Below are 20,452 nucleotides of genomic sequence, written 5' to 3'. Positions count from 1 at the left end.
GAACACAAGTCTGGGGAAGATATAAGACTATAATGCTGTCGTTAGACCCCACCTAGAATACTGTATACAGTTTTGATCATCTCGCTACAGAAAATGCATTCTTGCACTTGAGAAGGTACAGAGGCTGATTCCAGGACTCCACGAGGACAGGGTAGATGAGATTTATTTTGCCTAAAAATAGGACGAGAAAGAGGGGAACAGGTGAAGCCTCAAGGAACGTTAAATGAGCAACTCGATCCTATCTAGTCTCATATTTTGGAAAGCGCTTTGTGATGGTGCTCCACTATGAAAGGAGTGAATGGTGTCCGAATGAGCCAGACAGCCTCGTCTCATTCCCAAACTATTACTGTGTCCTTGTATTCCTCCACCACTGAGATACTCCAAGCACACTGCAGCCCAGGGGAGTCACTGAGGCTGGGCAAAGGAAAGAAGGATTAAGTTCAGGTTTTTACTTTTCCTCGTCACCATCTCAATACAGATCTTAGCTGAAGAGCTTTTGCAAGCATACTTGGAATACATTTCCTGAGGCTTACCTGTGCTTACACAGGCCAGCCTTTTAAAGAGGCTGGACCGAACGAATCTATGAATCTCACCTCTATAGGGTATTGAGATCTGCAGAAGTGTAGTTATGCGAAAGCAATAAGAAACTCAGAGTGACCTTTTCTAATCTCCTGTGAATGTTACACAGCACACAGCCAGGGGGAGGATTTGAGAAGTGCTTTAAAATCTCATTTGGTTCTAATTTGAATCTCAATTATATGAGATGTGTCTGACGTCTCTCCTAAAACCGCTGCTGGATAAGCCAAAGAGAATCAAAATGAGACATATTTCAGAGATGCAGATCCATTATGATATGAGCAGCCTATCAGTGTATGGAACGCTTTAAATAGCATTTGGATATTTTTGGATAACTCCAGCGTGATTTCCCCTTTGTGGTAAAATGCTGCAGTAAATCCCAGTTGTGGCTTAACCCAGTGAGGTATACTGGATTAAGCCCAGTATCATCCGATAGAATGAACTCGTTTTGCTTCTTGAAGTCGAATGAAACCTGCTGAATGATGTCACGCTAACGTATTGAATTGCACACCACTTTGCAGTTTTCCATCTACGAAATGAAAAAATGACCAAAACTGAAAAATGTGAAATTTCGAAATCTAACATGAAATACTACTGTGCTACAATTATGGCTTCCGATAGACTTTTCCGATATCATTTTGTACTTTCTTTGATTACATCATGTTTAATCAAATATCTGAATTATCTTCATATATATATATATATATATATATATATATATATATATATATATATATATATATATATATATATATAATGATGTCTCAGTCCTACAGTTGTAGGTGATGCAGAATGTTTGTCCACACTGTATGTTTCTCAGTTCCTCGTTCCTCCCAGTGCTGATTCCTCCCCACTCCTGTGGTTCTGTCTCTTTCAGAACGATCTCCACCGAGCCATACAGAGGACTCACTCGGCCATGTTCAACCAGGTCCTGATTCTCATCTGCACCCTGGTCTGCCTCATGTTCACGTGGTGAGTTTGGGTTCAGACTGTGTCTCCATCTGACAACGGGACTGAGTGGAAAGCGCTTTGAAATGAGACTCGTTCATTTCCATCGGCAGCAGATCTGAGATCTGAGATCAAATAAGCTTCAATGGGACTGTGTCTGCCTGTCTGTCTGCATGTCTGTGTGTCTGCCTGTCGGTGTGTCTGTGTGTCTGTCTGTCTCCCTGTCTGTCTGTCTATGTGTCTGCCTGTCTGTCTGCATGTCTGTGTGTCTGCCTGTCTGTGTGTCTGTGTGTCTGTCTGTCTGTCTGTGTGTCTGTCTATGTGTCTGCCTGTCTGTCTGCATGTCTGTGTGTGTGTGTGTGTGTGTGTGTGTGTGTGTGTCTGTCTGTCTGTGTGTGTGTCTGTGTGTGTGTGTCTGTGTGTGTGTCTGTCTAGGACCCACACACACAGACGTCTGAGTGTGTCTGTCTGTGTGTGTCTATGTGTGGTGTCAGACACAGACACACACACAGACGTGTGTCTGTGTGTGTGTGTGTGTGTGTGTGTCTGTTGTGTCTGTGTGTCTGTCTGTGTGTGTGTGTGTGTGTGTGTCTGTCTGTGTGTCTGTCTGTCTGTGTGTGTCTGTCTATGTGTCTGCCTGTCTGTCTGCATGTCTGTCTGTGTGTGTGTGTGTCTATGTGTGTGTGTCTGTGTGTCTGTCTGTCTGTCTATGTGTCTGTGTCTGTGTGTATGTCTGTGTGTGTGTGTGTCTGTGTGTGTGTGTCTGTCTGTCTGTGTGTCTGTCTGTGTGTCTGCCTGTCTGTCTGCATGTCTGTGTGTGTGTGTCTATGTGTGTGTGTCTGTGTGTCTGTCTGTCTGTCTGCATGTCTGTGTGTGTGTGTCTATGTGTGTGTGTGTGTCTGTCTGTCTGTCTGTCTCCACTCTGATGGGGGAAGTTACTTAACAAGCATCCCATGAGAAGGACGTTAGAGGCGGGTTTAAAATCTCTGCAGAACAATAATATGTAGGCTGAAAATGACAGCTGTGAATATATTCCACTGCCAGGGAATTTGTGCCGGTTGGTGAATGGATTTCTAAACAGCAGCTATACAACACTGTGATCTTTGTAGATTGGATTGTAGACTGTAGATGGAAACAGCTGCATCCCCAGTTTGGTACTGGACACAAAATGAGATTGAGCTGAAAACATTAAAGACCAATTATATTAAAATGTAACCCAAAACAAACCTTAATACTGGAGAAACATTTTACCTTGTAATTTAGTGTTTTTTGAAGTTATAGACGTTCATATTGCACCAAAAAAAATAATGAAAACAGACTCGCCTGTCCAGAAAGAATCCCTTGCAAGAAAGAAAGAATAATTGAATTCAACAGCTACACATTCAGTCCGCTAACACAGTGTGACCTTTGGAGAGAAAGCCTACAGAATCTAAACCCATGCTGAATTTCTACAATGAAAACATGTTTGACTGTGCTTTTATCTAATTGGTTGGAACTGATTACACGTACCAGCTCTCTGTTTTATTTGTAACTTTGTTCAGCGCAATCTGGGACGCCATGGCGCGAGGGGCACTAGATCAAACACATCTGTGTCGTAGTGTATTGAATAAACACTGTGCCTTGTGAATATTATTAACACTCAGTATGTAAGACCCCAGCGGCTCACCTGGTAAAGACATGACCGCGTGGTTTCCAGGGTGAGTCGTGCAGTCAGGCCAAAGCAGTAGTTCCACAGGGAGTGTTGCATTGGCTCGGGCACTCCCGCGGGTTATGGAGGCAAAGCCAGGTGCTAGTTAGCTCAGAGCAGACACCTGCAGGGCTGGCCTTTGTCTTCCAGAAGCCAGTATCCTGCTGACATCCGCTCTCAAGTTTCTGAGTGTAAAGAGGCAATTGGCTTAGCAGAGGGATCGGAGGACGACCGCTGACTTCCAGTTCTGAGGTGTTGTGCAGATTGAGGGGGTGAGGAAATATAATTGGACTGAAAAAATAAAGTTTTCAAAGAACACAGAGCAGTGTTTTAATGCAAGCTCGAGTTTGGCTAAATCTTAGGTAAGCATGTTAAAGAACAGACAAAATATGATCACATACTTTCCAAGCCATCTTAAACATCACCTGAACGACTTGTTTACCTGAATGCATTTCCTGTCCTTTATACACGATAGCAGTTTGGCACAACTGTACCACAGGCATTGTAATCCAATCACAAACAAGAACAAACAAATCGCAGCTGCGTACATTTAAAACAAAACAAGAACGTAAATCTTATTGGTCAGCATCTGAAATCTACCTAGCAACACACTCCTTTTGACAATATGTGTTTGTGATTGGAGCCAGGGCAGCTTTAAAGAGAGACAAGAATGTGATGGCCAAAAGTGTTGCATCTCCCTATAGAAGGAATTAATTTTGTATCACAAAGTCCAGTGAAACCTGCTGAATAATGTTACGTGAACATATTGAATTACACACCACTTTGTAGCTTTCCATCTACCTAATGGAAAAACTGAACAAAAAAATTGAAAGGTGTGAAATTTCAAAATCTAATATGAAATACTATTATGCAAAACCTTTGGCCAGAGCTGCACAGCCTCAAAGAAGCCTGCATTGGTTGATGAGAAGTAGGGTCTCTGCAGCCCTGAACCAAGCTGTCATGATAAAGGCTGTTACTTTGGGTTTCTCCTGCAGTATCTGTGGGATCCAGCATTTGGAGCGAGCCGGCAACAACCTGACGCTGTTCGACTCGCTGTATTTCTGCATCGTGACGTTCTCCACTGTGGGCTTCGGAGATGTCACCCCCAAGATCTGGCCCTCGCAGCTGCTGGTGGTCATCATGATCTGCGTGGCCCTCATCGTCCTGCCCATCCAGGTGACCACACGCCCCTTTGACAGATCGGCGCTCGCGCCCGCATTGGAATCGAATTGCTTTCTACATTCCCCCTTTACTGTTTTGGGGTTTTTGGTGGGTTCTGTTGCATCAATATGGCTCACTGGTGTATCTGAGCTGCTTTGAGCTTGTCTGGGGAATACTAATTGCCAGGACTGAACAGGCTTATCCATTCAAATCATGTGATTTTTCAACTCTGCCAGTTCTGGTCACCAGAGTGGGACACTGTGTCCAGTGATGTGGAAGCAGGCTAATCCAAGGGTTTAGAGGAATGAGATGCAAAGATGGGCTGAAAGAGCTGAATCTATTAGCCTGGAACACAGAAGAACCTGGGGGGGGGGGGGTATGATTGAAATTTGAACTTTAAGATCACTTGTTAAAAAGAGTGTAAATACCAGACTGTTGAACGCATTACAGAGAGCCAAGCCAGTGACATTCATTTCACATGACTGATTTGCTAATTAAATCTAAATTGAATCTGCATTTGACAGATTACACCATGGCTCGCAGTGTCTGGAGCTCTTTGCAAAGGTCACAGCAAAAATAAAAAGCACTTTTAAAGATTCCCCTTGCTAACGTTTCAGCTGTGTCACCAATTATTATATATTTTTAAATATATTTATCTAATTATGAACCAATTTCAGAGTCATGCTAGATTCCCCAGCAGAGGGAGTAAGTATTAAATAACAGCACATCTCACACATACAGCGGTTATTCTAAACTGATCTCATTACAGCATGAATGAGACTCCTGGGCTCGTTCCAGTCCGGGTTTAACAGGGAAAATGATACAATGATACGATTTAGAACAGGGTTGGAACAAAGACCAGGAGTGGAAGGGCTAACTTTGGTCGCCCCTGCCTGGATGAAAGGACAGTCTGATGAAATGTGAGGAGGGGGAGGGAGAGGGAGAGGGAGAGGGAGAGGAGAGGAGAGAGGGAGAGGGAGGAGGGAGAGGGAGAGGGAGAGGGAGAGGGAGAGGGAGGGGGAGAGGGAGAGGGAGAGGGAGAGGGAGAGAGAGAGGGAGAGGGAGAGGGAGAGGGAGAGGGAGAGGGAGAGGGAGAGGGAGGGAGTGGGAGAGGGAGAGGGAGAGGGAGGGAGAGGGAGAGGGAGAGGCAGAGGGAGTGGGAGAGGGAGAGGCAGAGGTAGTTGAGGGAGAGGGAGAGGCAGAGCACCTGCGTGCTGATCGAAGATGCAGAACGCTTGCTCGATCCTTCCCCAGTCTTTGTTGGTTTTGTTTCTCGTTAATGATCGGACCTGCCTACAGTCAGGCATCCTTTTTTCTTAGCTATTCTTTCGTCTCAAAATACATTTCACACTTACAGCGCGGTGCCGATCTCTAGTGCTGTCAGCTGGAGCGAAGGTGCCCGCTTCATTCTCCCGCGTGAAGGGGTGTCAGTGCAGGTGGACGCACGTCTGTCTGCAAGCAATGTATGTATGTCTCGCATTGCTTCGTGTATCTGGAAAACCACACAGCCAGTTGTCACGAAACTCTGTACTAACGTTATTTCGTTTTTGAGAGGATCAGATTGTGTGGATATACAGGCTTGTCTATGTCAGACTTGCATATATATGGATAATCGCTTATCAAATTGAAATTCTTATTCTGTACATACTGTTGATAACCTAGTCATGAACCTTTTCATCATATTGATGGCTCTAATTTCTGTTAATGTTGTTGAAATGCTGATTTCTGAGGCAGGCTAATAGTCTGATTCTCTGGAGTCTGCACTTGACTGCAGCTGTGTTGCATCAATGCAGCTGATAAAACTGTAAACCGAACGCAGCGGTGTGATCTTCTCAATGCTCAAGGAATTGATTAAAGTGCTTTAGTAACATGCCTGCTTTGCACAACGGACACATTTGCAGCAATTAAAAAACAATTTAAAGCAATTAACAGTCTTTAAAAAATTAATAAATAACACGTGTGGGTTTAGTGGGGGCAGTTCAACCTTCGTGAGTGGGAGGGGCTTAGCTTAGAGTGGGAGGGGCTAGCAGAGGTGCCTGTCACAGGGTTTGAAAGCAACGAGGATCCTCCCACATTAAAGGCAGGTTTAGGGATGCATTTTAAGAGCTCGATGTGGGAGAACTCAGAACCACCCCGAACGATCGCAGATCCAGTGATAATGGAAAGGTATAAAGGGACGTGGTGAAGCTGCTTACTGTTAAAGTAAGAGGGAGCTGGCTGGCACGGCTGGCACTGCTGTCGGGTCCTGGGTTGGGTGTCTCTGGTGGGTATCTCTGCTGCTGTGCTGTTCTGGGCAGGGTCCTGGTTTTCAATTTCCTTTTTCCCATTTGATCAATTCCAACACATCACTGATCAAAGCTGAAACCAGCAGCATTCTGTTAGAACGAGCTTCTCGCAGGGGCCACTCGCGACTTCAAATCAAAGCCATTGTTTGTTAGCCAATTAAACTGGCTTCAAACAACCGCGGCAATTATTCACGTCTCTAAAATCTCAGTTCCGATTCCGATTCCTTGGAGGAATTGGGAGTTTGTTTTAACATGGAATGAGAAACACAGGAAGTGACCCCGAGCCTGGGTCAGTGCGTGGCAGGGCTGCACGCCGGAAGGTTGATTCGATGCTGCTGTTTTACACCCCTGCCTGTGTTTCTGTGCTCCAGTTCGAGCAGCTGGCTTACCTGTGGATGGAACGTCAGAAATCGGGAGGGAACTACAGCCGCTACCGCGCCCAGACTGAGAAGCACGTGGTGCTGTGTGTCAGCTGCCTCAAGATAGACCTGCTCATGGACTTCCTCAATGAGTTCTACGCACACCCTCGCCTGCAGGTACCCACACATGCGCAGACACACTGACACACACACATGGACCCTTCTTCTAAAACGCTCTGCAATCAGAAGAAAGTTTAACAGCGAGAGGCCATTCAGGTCCATCAGCGCTGGTCCGGTTCCTAGCACTGATTGATCTTTGCCAGGTGAGCCAGGAGCTGGCACTGCTAAACCTGTCCTGGACTGTAGATTCGCTGGCAGTTCTAGGCGACACAGCTGATTGCTCAAACTCCTGATCATTTTAATAACTGCACTGAGGGTAGATTTCTCTAACCCTGGACTGTGTTGCAGGATTACTACGTGGTGATTCTGTGCCCAACAGAGATTGATGCCCAGGTGCGCAGGGTCCTCCAGATCCCCCTCTGGTCTCAGAGAGTCATCTACCTGCAGGGCTCCGCACTCAAAGACCTGGATCTCATGAGAGCCAAGTAAGTCTTCACTGGGCAGCAGTGGTTTAGACGAGTCCAAACTAATAGGTAAGCAAAGTCACCCACCCATCTCCCACACTGATTCAGGCAGTCCTCTTGATGCAATGGAAAGAGCATTAGGAACCTCTTCAATTACCAGCTGCTGCTTTGAGAAGGCTGCAGGTACTGACCGCAGCAGTGCATCAACTAACACTGCCGGGACAAACAGTTTTTCAATTTCTTTCTAAAATCAGTTCCGATTCCAACACCGTTGATGAAAATTCCAGTCCGCAGTGTTCTGGTTCCATTTGCACAGCAGAAGCAGTGGGGTGTTCTAATACACGTACACACTACTGAGCATAATCCAGGGCTGGCAGTGGAACCTGGAACAGGCGATGTGATTGGATGGGGACAGTTGGAGTCTTGTCACATATTCTAAATCACTGCACTGCCTCGCAGAATTGAAAGCGCCAGTAGCCACCTTGTTTACAGTTACAGATGGACAGTGACTATCAAACTGAGTGACCAGCAAAAAAATCCCAAGAGCAGCAAGCAGACACGAGATCTGGACGAAGAACAATTAAATGAACTGGAAGACAGCAAAACAGAAAAAAATACCCCCCCCTCCAAAAAAAATTATAATATCGCTGTCTTTATACTCACCCTCCAACTTTTTAAACGCTACAGGAAAACACAAACAGACACGTCTGCACGTTATCCACCCCTCTCTGACACAGACCCCAGGCATGTGTATATTCCACGTATACGGACGCCCTGTCGGGTCTAATTGCATCCATATCTGTGTGTGTGTGTTACTAACTGAAACCCTTGTCTTTTCCACTAACACGCTGTGGCCCCGTCCCTGCTTTGCTATTGGCTGAAGGATGGATGACGCGGAGGCCTGCTTTGTCCTGAGCAATCGCTTTGAGGTGGACCGCATTGCTGCCGTAGGTCTTCTTCCTTTCTCCAGTCCCTTTAAACTGTTCATCTGCGTGCTTCCTCTGGGCACCGACTACCTCGTCTGCCCAGACCGCTGGTTCTGAACGAAGTGGGTTTTACTGCATCAGCACTTTATTCAGGCTCCTTAAATTCCTTTCCTTTTTATAGTCATTTTCAGAGTATTCAAAGGCAAGTGTGGAAATAGTATTTAGACCCAGTGGAAAGTTTTCAACAAGGAAAAAAATATATAATTTACATAACTAGTTTAGAAATCTCATTTGAAACATAAAATAGCAAATTATCTTTTTATCCCCGTCAGTTAGACCGTCCTAGCTCATAATAATAATAAAAATACTTGTTGTTCAAAGGCTCAAGTCAATTGGTTAAGAGCTCCTGTTAGAATGAAGCTTACTTTGCAATGTTCCTTTCCAGTAGTCCTTCTCGCTGTTTGTATAAAGTTATCAAAGGGTCTTGTGTTCACGAGGCTTTATTGATAAACCAGGAGGTGAGTTGAGAGTTTGGAAGACCAGCTGTGCAGTAATGAATCTGTAAGACTGGAACGTCTTGCTATAAGAGCCCCAGCACTACTCTACTTCGCAATAGGAGGCGGTTTTTAAAATCCAAACACCAGAAACAAATATTTCCTCTTGGTTTTGCAATTAGAATCATTTTATTATGCAAAGCACCCAGGTATTGGATGAGCCCAGTACTTAAAATGATGATTGTGGCTTAAATTGGATTGATGTGAAAATACGAGCGCTTCCAATTAAGAGGAGGTTTTGTTTACTGTGGTTTGCAAGCTGAGTCATAATCTTAATCCACTTCAAGATGAAAGTGTGACATCAACAGCATGTTTACTCCTTAGCGAGAAAGCTTTTACTTGCAAACGTAATGAAGGCAAATGGATTCCAGAGATATGAGTCACACATTCTTACCTGGAAACAGGCCCGTAGTTACATTGGTGTTGTATTTTTGAGACGTGATCCTGCATTTTGAGATGAAACTTGGTAAGGATATTTCAGGTGGTCAGTTTAGGGTTACCGTTACTCCAGGTACACTAGGACAGTTCTGGCTTTTCAACTCACACCGCAATGCATTCTGGTAAGTGTAGTCCTGCTGTGTAAGGTACCTGAGACAGGTGAAACGTACCAGAATGCATTGCGGTGTGAGTTGAAAAGCACGAGCGACCGCCCCAGTGTACACAGAGTCATACGGTAAGCCTATCTCAGATAAGCCAGGGTAAAGGGAAAGGATTTGACAAAAGGTTTGTTATTCAGCGCTATCCTTAGTGGCCTTTGAGTTCTTTTTAGTTAAAAAAACAAAGTTTCACAAATAAAATAACAAACAAAAAACAGTGCATTTATTTTACCCAGTCATCAGTATAACACTGGCACTGAGCTCCCAAGCCAGCCACAGTGCAGGCTCGATCAACCCTGTGACAGTGTTCCTTTGAACAAGTTCACAATCTAGACCTCCGAGTGACGGCTTCTGATTGCTTGGGCTAACGAAGGCTGTGTGTGGGGAGCTGCTTACCCCTGTGCTGCCTGGACCTGCCTGTCTCCTCGATTGGGTTTGGCATCGCCGTAGTGTGGGGCACGTTCTCCTGGCATCCCCTGGGAGTTCGCCCAACAATGCCGCAAATGGTTTGAGGAGCACGGCTTCAGGATCGCGGCTCTTCTGTGACCTCCTCAATCCCTGAGGTCTCAACCCGAATGAGCATGTCTGGGATGAACTTGAGTGATTTGTCATCATAGCAGTGTGGTGAAGTCATCTCTCAAGACACCTTCAAGCAGGGGGATTGGGGTGACCCTGGAGGAACCGTGAAGTCTCTCTGCCGTGCTCCTCAAACCATTCAGTGGATGGGAGACTTTGTCTGCAGTGATGCATAAGTGAACTATGAAATTCAATACTCGAGGGGCCTAGGGTATATCAGGAGAACATGCCACACACCAGGGCTGTGCCAAATCTAGTGAGGTAAACGAGTCTACAGCCTCATTCAGTCATAGATGATTTATTGCATTTTGAGAAATGCATGTGAACACTATGGAGAAGTTGCCCTACCCTAACTTTGGGGGAAAAAAAAACAAAAAAACATTTGCATTATGAAGTAGATAAATAGATAGGACTCTTAAAGTGGTGCAATACTGCACACAGCGACTGGAGGGGATGTGGAATATCCAGGCAGTGAATGGGAACTGCAGACAGGCTTTGAGTTTGGGAGTTTTAAAAAATTCACACTCCTTCTCAGTAAGTTCAAGATGTAGTGAACTGCCCAAAGGGAGCCTTATTAGAGAGAAGGTTCGTGCGTTCTTTAAAAGACACCATTACACGGGCAGGCAGTTCCTCAGGGGAGCCTCTCTGTCCTTCTCTGCAGGATTGATCCACACAGATATCAGAGAGGTTGAGAGAGTTGAGGGGGAGAGGCGCTGCTTTGAAACGCGCTCCCCTAGGTTTGATACGGTGTGTTGGAGCCTGACCTTTTCAATTCCACACTGATCGTCGACGCCTACTCTTTCTCATTAGAGATCTCTTCCGTTTGTTTCTGTTTCATTCTGACATTTTCAGATCTCCTGTAATGAGATTAAATAAGCGCTCTCTGACTGACCAGTCATTCATTCAAACCAGGAGGGAGGGCTGCAGTGCATGCCAGATAAGAATTGTGATTTATTTATTTTAACAATTCATTCCAAAAATCTACAAGAAGTATCGTATAGTGTGCTGTATCGATCGATGTTATTAGCATGTGGTACACTTGATCAAAGAAATCTCGGTTTGTAAGCCATGCTTTTCAATTAGTGTTGTCCCCGCCCCTTCACTGCCTTCTTTCCTGTCTTTAACCAATCAGCTGCTTCCTCCTATTGACTGACATGCTTTCAACCAGTAATGCGCTTTGACCCAGAAGACGCCGCTTCGGTGAAATGACCCAGGAAGTGCAAACAGATAAGCCAAGAATAAGGGGTAGAAACTGTGAGCTTCCTTTAACCTCAAGCGAAACCAACAATCACACAAACAATACACGCGCCTCTCTCCAAACAAGTGAGACCCGTGCGGGCGACCAGAAGGGCAGAGCAGCAGGGCAGATTTCTGAAACGGTCACTTTACACGCCGCTCCCTTACCCTGCTCGCTTTGTGTTTCAGGATCACCAGACCATCCTGAGGGCTTGGGCGGTCAAGGATTTCGCCCCCAACTGCCCCCTGTACGTCCAGATCCTCAAGCCGGAGAACAAATTCCACGTCAAGTTCGCAGGTAAACGTGAGGCTCACATGTCGGCTGCTTGAGACCGGAAGCAAGCAGCGCTGAATCGCATTTAACCCCTTCAGTCCTGAAGAAGGAACGCCTTTATTGAGTGTGCAAGAGACTAGGAGTCCCGCGAGGCTCCGACGGGGTGTCCAGCAGCGTGTGTTCACAAACGGAGCTAAGACAAGGCTGGACCTTGAGGTCCCACCAGGACTGAAAGGGCTAATAGATCATTTCACTGCTCTCAGCTTGCATACAATCTAGGATCTGTTTTGAAGAGTAAGGAGGAATTTGTATCAGTCTTTATTAAATCTTTCTTTATTATACCTGTGAGCTGCTTCGAGCTGGTCTGGAGAATCCTAACTGCCAGGCAGTGAGCAGGCTTCCTCATCCCATTGAAATCACGTGACAGTGTAGCTTTTCATCTATGCCAGCCGCATTTCCTTGACATTTCTATATAGACAGAGCAGAGGTGCTATGATGCGCTGATGTCACAATGCCATTCAGAAAAGGATACAAAGTTAACGAATTAAAAAAAAATAAGTTGAGGGGATGGAATGGGTTACCTAGTCATGTTGCTGAAGGAGACTCTTCTTCACACAGAGAGTGGGGAGGGGATGGAATGGGTTACCTAGTCATGTTGCTGAAGGAGACTCTTCTTCACACAGAGAGTGGTGAGGGGATGGAATGGGTTACCTAGTCATGTTGCTGAAGGAGACTCTTCTTCACACAGAGAGTGGGGAGGGGAGGGGATGGAATGGGGGATTACCTAGTCATGTTGCTGAAGGAGACTGAAGGAGACTCTTCTTCACACAGAGAGTGGTGAGGGGATGGAATGGGTTACCTAGTCATGTTGCTGAAGGAGACTCTTCTTCACACAGAGAGTGGTGAGGGGATGGAATGGGTTACCTAGTCATGTTGCTGAAGGAGACTCTTCTTCACACAGAGAGTGGTGTGAGGGTTACCTAGTCATGGCTGAAGGAGACTCTTCTTCACACAGGAGTGGTGAGGGGATGGAATGGGTTACCTAGTCATGTTGCTGAAGGAGACTCTTCTTCACACAGAGAGTGGTGAGGGGATGGAATGGGTTACCTAGTCATGTTGCTGAAGGAGACTCTTCTTCACACAGAGAGTGGTGAGGGGATGAAATGGGTTACCTAGTCATGCTGAATCACTGGGATCATTAATGTTTCCTTGAGAAGGCCGCCTTCACTTTAAACATTGACATGTAATTTATTTGCTTTATGCTGGTAACCCACTACACAAGCAATATTAAACTGTTATTAAGCTCCATGACATTTCAAAACAGAGAAGCTAATAGCCTTATCAGCAGTGTCTCAATAGGACTGGAAACTGGAGTCTGAGTGACACCTCCTCACTGTGTTTCTACCTCCAGCGCTGACAAAACTGAAATCTTCATTTTCCATAAACCATTTTCACCGACACAAAAACACACTCATGCCTCGCCCATTAATCACTGCAACAACCACGCGTGTGCTGGGTCTATACCCACGACCCTGGCTCGGCTCAGCCCTTCTCCTCTCAGACTGTAGTCCACGTGTCTTCTTTTTGATTTCTCTCAGCGGGGGAGAAAGAGAGAAGCAGGGTTGATGAGAGAGGAGAGAAAAAAAATACAGGCAAGCAAAGGAGCCCTTGCCAAGAAAACCAATGCTTATTTCACATTAGCATCCATAACCTTGTCGTCGACCCCCTTTCATCTCTTTTAAGATTTTCTGATACATTTTTCCTTTTCGATTTGGATTATGCAGATCAGAGAAAACTCTACAGATGGAAGGTTGCTGCTGTCTCCTGGTTTAGATTAAATCTGACAGAAAATAAAGAAGTGAAATGTTTTGGATACTGTAGCTGCAATCATGTGGCAACAGAACAAGCAATATATGAACCAGGGTCTCCCGAGTGGCGGGTCTACTAGAGGCGCTCCCCGTGGCGTGCAGGATGCCCCCTATAGCCTGGAGGTTGCCGGTTCGGGTCCAGACCATTCCACTGCCGGCCGAGGACAGTTCCCACGATGTCCTCGTTTCACCGTGCACCAGCGACCCCTGTAGACTGGACCAGCCCAGAGCTGCGTGGTCCTCCGACACTGTAGCTCTGAGGCAGCTTCATGGCTGGCTGGCAGAGTGAAAAGAAGCGGGCGGCTGATGGCACAGGTTTCGGAGGACGAGTGTGTTCATCTTCGGCTCTGCCGAATCAGCACGGAGGTTGCAGTGTGAGCCGGGCTTAAAATTGGGGTAAAAAAAAAAAAAACGACTGGCGATTCCAAATTTTAAAAAAAAAGAAGAAAGAAATGGAACCGAGGTATCATGAATGATTTGTGGGTGAGAGAACTCTTTCATTTTGTACACCGTATTTATTCTACCTTTAAGTTTGTAGTTGCGACCCCCCGAGGGGTCTCCCCTGGTAAAGGCACGGCCGCGTGGTGTGCAGGGGGGAGTCACACAGTCAGGGGAGCGCAGGGGTCCCCGAGGGTCTCCCCTGGTAAAGGCACGGCCGCTTGGTGTGCAGGGGGGAGTCACACAGTCAGGGGAGCGCAGGGGTCCCCGAGGGTCACACAGTCAGGGGGAGCGCAGGGGTCCCCGAGGGTCTCCCCTGGTAAAGGCACGGCCGCTTGGTGTGCAGGGGGGAGTCACACAGTCAGGGGAGCGCAGGGGTCCCCGAGGGTCTCCCCTGGTAAAGGCACGGCCGCGTGGTGTGCAGGGGGGAGTCACACAGTCAGGGGAGCGCAGGGGTCCCCGAGGGTCTCCCCTGGTAAAGGCAGGGCTGCGTGGTGTGCAGGGGGGAGTCACACAGTCAGGGGAGCGCAGGGGTCCCCGAGGGTCTCCCCTGGTAAAGGCACGGCCGCGTGGTGTGCAGGGGGGAGTCACACAGTCAGGGGAGCGCAGGGGTCCCCGAGGGTCTCCCCTGGTAAAGGCAGGGCTGCGTGGTGTGCAGGGGGGAGTCACACAGTCAGGGGAGCGCAGGGGTCCCCGAGGGTCTCCCCTGGTAAAGGCACGGCCGCGTGGTGTGCAGGGGGGAGTCACACAGTCAGGGGAGCGCAGGGGTCCCCGAGGGTCTCCCCTGGTAAAGGCAGGGCTGCGTGGTGTGCAGGGGGGAGTCACACAGTCAGGGGAGCGCAGGGGTCCCCGAGGCTCTCCCCTGGTAAAGGCAGGGCTGCGTGGTGTGCAGGGGGGAGTCACACAGTCAGGGGAGCGCAGGTTCCAAGTTGCTGGTCTTCGCTGGAGATTCCACAAGAAGCATTGGCTCTGGCGTTAGGTTAGGGAGGTAAAAGCAGGGATTGTTTTTCAACTGGCCAGGTGCCTAGTGAGCTCAAACAGACAACAGCAGGGCTGGCCTTTGTCCTCCAGCGTCTGTCGTTAACTACTGAGAGTTAATAGCATTTTGAAACTGTCAATAGTAAAAAAAAATATATATTGCGAGCCAACTCCTATAAAAACAGAGAAGCTGTTTGGTTTTCACCTCTTTGGAAAATTGCTCAGAGATCTCACAGCCATTGCAACCCTAATAAACATCCCAAGCGGTTATCTCAGCGACAGACAGATCGTAAAAGATGTGGTGCATTCGTTTGTTTGAGTTTATTATTGTTTGAGCGTTCTCCAATTAGCTCTAATCAGGGAGAGCCCTGCACGGGTTGCTAGTAAATGATTCATCTCCATCTGTTTGGTTGTAAATGCTTCCCATCGCGCTCCGTATCTCCAAGTACAAATAAGCAGAAAGCTGAGCTTCTGTGCTCTCTCACCGGGAAGTCGCTGAAGACGCGTTTCTGACAGCTCTGAGTAAACAGAGTGGTATGGAAGAGGCTTTATTGGTTTCAATTCAAACGGGTTTTCTTAAAGGGGAATCCAGTCTAGTACGTATTGCAGTGTTCTCCTCCTCTCTGATGAGGTTTGCAATCGTTCTGACTGGTTCTGGATGGTGTTGCTCCCATATTGAACCCTTAATCTCTGCCATTACCTGGCTGTCAGCTTGTACGGAGAATCCTAAATGCCAGGACTGAGCTGCTTTCCTCATTGCATTCGCCTCATGAGACAGTGCGGCCAACTCGGTCAGTTCCACCGCCTCTCTGTCTCTGGAATTTAGGTGCCTGTCAAGTCCCGGCGTTTGGGATAGCTGATTATTGGGGGCCACCCCTGCGAGGAATCCCCCTGAAATACTAAAGCGATTGCAATGACGTTTATCTGCTTTAACGCTCAATCTGAGTGAAGGAAATCGCTTGGACATTACCGGAGCTTCCCAGGAATGGATTGTAAAAGCTGCTCCATAACATTCCACATTGCAGACCGGTTCCAGGAATACAGACACCATCAGCACGCTGCCGCTCGCAGCTTCGCTCATAACCAGCGGGACTGCTGTTGCTGTTTATTTTTTTCTTCTTCATTTTGTCTGACTAATTAGATCGCTGCCAGACGCAATGTCGGTTGTCGTTTTCAACAGCACTGATTGCAGCCCCTGGACTGTGAATAAATACATCCAAATGAGGCAGCAAGCTCAAGAGTAATGGAAGAAAACTGACTCCTTAGTTAAACAGCTTTGTGTGTGTGTGTGTGTGTGTGTGTGTGTGTGTGTGTGTGTGTGTGTGTGTGTGTGTGTGTGTGTGTGTGTGTGTGTGTGTGTGTGTGTGTGTGTGTGTGTGTGTGTGCGTGTGTGTGTGTGTGTGTGTGTGTGTGTGTGTGTGTGTGTGTGTGTGTGTGTGTGGTGTGTGTGTGTGTGTGTGTGTGTGTGTGTGTGTGTGTGTGTGTGTGTGTGTGTGTGTGTGTGTGTGTGTGTGTGGTTGGTGTGTGTGTGTGTGTGTGTGTGTGTGTGTGTGTGTGTGTGTGTGTGTGTGTGTGTGTGTGTGTGTGTGTGTGTGTGTGTGTGTGTGTGTGTGTGTGTGTGTGTGTGTGTGTGTGTGTGTGTGTGTGTGTGTGTGTGTGTGTGTGTGTGTGTGTGTGTGTGTGTGTGTGTGTGTGTGTGTGTGTGTGTGTGTGGTGTGTGTGTGTGTGTGTGTGTGGTGTGTGTGTGTGTGTGTGTGTGTGTGTGTGTGTGTGTGTGTGTGTGTGTGTGTGTGTGTGTGTGTGTGTGTGTGTGTGTGTGTGTGTGTGTGTGTGTGTGTGTGTGTGTGTGTGTGTGTGTGTGTGTGTGTGTGTGTGTGTGTGTGTGTGTGTGTGTGTGTGTGTGTGTGTGTGTGTGTGTGTGTGTGTGTGTGTGTGTGTGTGTGTGTGTGTGTGTGTGTGTGTGTGTGTGTGTGTGTGTGTGTGTGTGTGTGGTGTGTGTGTGTGTGTGTGTGTGTGTGTGTGTGGTTGGTGTGTGTGTGCGTGTGCGTGTGCGTGTTTCATTTTTGCAGGTGGTTCTCACACTCTGTATATCCACTCTGTGATCAGCGTGCACTGATGCTGCCTGATTGACAGTCTCGTTTTCAGTGTGAGATGATGGTGCTTTATTCGGGCAGCGCTCGCAGGGTATCGGGTGTGTTTATACCATCGTGTCTCATTGGAATGCACAGCATGCAGAGGCTCAGGCTGGATCCTCAGTGCTTCAGATTACATTGTGTGAGAATCCTTTCTTATTGAAAGAAATCATTACGATTCTACAGCTCCACATACTCAGAGGCACTTAAAATAAGAATCATAGTTGTTTGATTCCAGCTCTTTGTTGTCTTCTAGTCCAATGTAATGTTTGTTACACTCGTGCCTACATCAGCCGACCAGCAATGATCAAACTGAGCATTATAACAGGACCCCCCCAACACAAACTGTATTCACAGTACTGACCTTGAAACTGGCCCTGCTGCTGCTGCACCTCGTCCTGGGATTCAGGACTCCCCTTGTTCAGGGATATTGTGGAATGAGCAGGCAGGTACCAGGAGTGTGAACAGAGGCCCCTGGTAAATCTGAAGTGAGCTGATCAAACCTCTCATCACAGCATGAACACGCATCACCTGAGACGGCAGCTTTACTAATAAGAGTTCATGCAACTGTAAGGGAGGGGCAACTTATTTCTATAATATATAACAGAGTTTATTTCTCATATCTAGGACTGGGTGTAGCAGGACTAGCACCGATAGTACAGAAACAAGAGAGAAAGAAGTATAGAGATAGCGAGAGAGAGGGAAGAGAGAGAGAGAGACAGAGAGAGATAGAGGGAAGTAGAGAGAGAGAGAGAGAAAGAGAGAGAAAGAAGAGAGAGAGACAGAGGGAAAGAGAGAGAGACAGAGCAGAAGAGAGAGAAAGAAAGATAGGGAAGAGAGAGAGAAAGAGAGGGAAGAGAGAGATAGAGGGAAGGAAAGAAAAAGTGAACATTAGCTCTGCCGCTGGTTCGTTTTCTGTTGCAACGCATTTCAACAAACGCTTTGAAAACGACTGCAAAAAAAATAAAGGGATGAACGTTCAAACGACTTGAACAGAGCGTTCATCCTTGTAAATATCCTGTCTGCTTCTCTGTCGTGCCCGCATGCCTTCAGATAAGTGACGGCCTATCTTAAGGGGCTAAAGAAAGGACTTCGACTAAATAAACACACTGATATTCGGGTCGATATTCGAGAAGCAGCGAGGGGTTTGATTCTGTGTTCACCAGGCCCTGGAGTGTCTGTGTGCGTTTGTGTGCGGCAGTGTAAAGGGCTCCTATCCTCCTTACACATGCCGCCCCCTGCTGGTGGAATGAGGTTAAACGCTGTGAGACTCAGGGGCGCGCAGGTTCCTGGCTGTGTGAAGTCACCCGTCTTCACTGGAGGGTAAAGAGACGAGTGGCTTGGGGTTCGGAGGATACCCCCTGACCTTCTCCTGAGCCAGGGGGCAGCTGTGGTGCAGGAGCGTACCTGCCTATCCTAAATAAGGGAGAAAAACAGTTTGTGTGTGTGTGTCAGTTCGTGTGTGTGTGTGTGTGTGTGTGTGTGTGTGTGTGTGTGTGTGTGTGTGTGTGTGTGTGTGTTCGTGTGTGTGTGCGTGCATGCGTGTGTTTGTGTGTGTGCGTGTGTGTGTGTGCGTGTGCGTGTCTCCCTGTCTGCGTGTCTGCGTCAGCCTCCCTGTCTTTGTGTCGTTTCAGATCACGTGGTGTGTGAGGAGGAGTTCAAGTATGCCATGCTGGCTCTGAACTGTGTGTGTCCGGCGACCTCCACCCTCATCACCCTGCTCATACACACCTCCAGAGGCCAGTACGTACCCCAGCGCCGCGGCCCCCCAGCCCCCAGTCTGTGCCTGGGTGGGGTGGGGTGGTGGGATGGTATGTGTGTCTGATACAGTCACAGCTCTGGGATATCCACACACAAGCTGAGCTGCATTAAGGGGTCAGGCTCACTTTTTAGCTCGCTCGCTGCTGTTTGGTGGATCTACGTTTAAGTGAACTATTCTGCTGCTTGATGCAGTGTTTTGTCTCCAGTTGTGAACTGGTGTCATATGAGAATGTTTTAAAAGATGTGTAACACAGTATCTAATTGTCTCCCCCCCCTCTCTTTCTCTTTCTCTCTCCCGCTCCTTACCCTGTCTCCTCTTTCTTGTTCCCTCACCCTCTACCCTCTCTCCCCTCTCCTCTCCCACTCCTCTTCCATCTGTCTCCCCTTATCCTTTCTCATCTGTACCCCTTTCTCCTCTCCCCTCTCCATCCCCTCTCTCTCCTCTGCTCCCCTTCCTCCTCACTCTCCCTTCTCCGTCATCCTCTCTCCTCCTTTCCATTCCCCTCTCTGCTCCCATCTCCTCTTATCCTCTCCCCTCTCCCCTCTCTCCTCTCTCCTCTCAGAGAGGGGGGTGCTGGCTCGGCTGAGCGCTGGCAGCGTTCGTACGGTCGCTGCTCTGCTAACGAGATCTATCACATCCAGCTGGATGAGAGCAAGTTCTTCGGGGAGTACCAGGGCAAGAGCTTCACCTATGCTTCCTTCCACGCCCACAAGAAGTGAGGACACATCGCCCCCCCCCCCCCACCTCACCTAGAATTTTCGGATTGAGGCATAATTAAAAAAAATGCAAAATGATATTGCAAAAGTCTACCGGAAGCCGTAATAGCAGTACAGTGTGTCATGTTAGATTTTGAAATGTCACGTTTATTTTTTCATTTTTGTCAGCTGCAAAGCGGCGATGTGTAATTCAATATGTTCACAGTATTCAGCAGGTTTCGCTGGACGTTGTGAAGCAGCATGAGCTCATTCTATAGGGTGATGCACAGCAACTGTCCAGCGCTGCAGGGCCTTCCTCAGTGTATTGAAGCCCAGTGCAGCTCCTGCTCCTGTCTCTCCCGCAGGTATGGGGTGTGTCTGATCGGAGTGCGGAGGGTGGACAACGCCAACATCCTGCTGAACCCGGGGCCGTGCCACATCATGAGCGGCTCTGACACCTGCTTCTACATCAACATCTCCAAGGAGGAGAACTCTGCCTTCATCTTCAACCAGCAGGAGGCGCTGCGCGGGAGCCACGGCCCGCCGCAGACCATCTACCACGGCCTGACACGCCTGCCTGTGCACAGCATCATCGCCAGCATGGGTGAGAGAGGGAGACACCCGCTGGGGAGGAGAGGAACTGCATGCTGAGGCGAGAAACTGAGAGGGAGGGAGGCAGTGTGGCTCTACTGGAGCTGAGGAGGGACTGGGAAGGAGGGAAGCAGTGTGGCTCTAGTGGAACTAAGGAGGGACTGGGAGGGAGGGAGGCAGTGTGGCTCTAGTGGAGCTGAGGAGGGACTGGGAGGGAGGGAAGCAG

The 20,452-nt window shown here is 47.8% G+C and overlaps 1 protein-coding gene across 3 annotated transcripts in view; it reads left to right on the top strand.

The window, feature by feature from the left end:
* LOC121304597 (potassium channel subfamily T member 2) overlaps nt 1-20,452 on the top strand; it is an 89,063-nt gene that overhangs the window by 50,996 nt on the left and 17,615 nt on the right. For 2 of the 3 annotated variants that reach the window (XM_041235810.1, XM_041235811.1), the window contains exons 9-17: nt 1,454-1,548; nt 4,207-4,387; nt 7,029-7,193; nt 7,485-7,621; nt 8,484-8,547; nt 11,678-11,786; nt 18,813-18,921; nt 19,503-19,655; nt 20,001-20,239. In XM_041235810.1, coding sequence (XP_041091744.1) covers nt 1,454-1,548; nt 4,207-4,387; nt 7,029-7,193; nt 7,485-7,621; nt 8,484-8,547; nt 11,678-11,786; nt 18,813-18,921; nt 19,503-19,655; nt 20,001-20,239 — 1,252 coding nt within the window. The remainder of the gene's footprint in view (nt 1-1,453; nt 1,549-4,206; nt 4,388-7,028; nt 7,194-7,484; nt 7,622-8,483; nt 8,548-11,677; nt 11,787-18,812; nt 18,922-19,502; nt 19,656-20,000; nt 20,240-20,452) is intronic. The other variant, XM_041235812.1, reaches the window with a different exon arrangement.

Source organism: Polyodon spathula, chromosome 38 (genome assembly GCF_017654505.1).
Source record: "Polyodon spathula isolate WHYD16114869_AA chromosome 38, ASM1765450v1, whole genome shotgun sequence".
NCBI classification, from domain to species: Eukaryota; Metazoa; Chordata; class Actinopteri; order Acipenseriformes; family Polyodontidae; genus Polyodon; species Polyodon spathula.
This window is presented reverse-complemented; position numbering and strand designations above follow the sequence as displayed.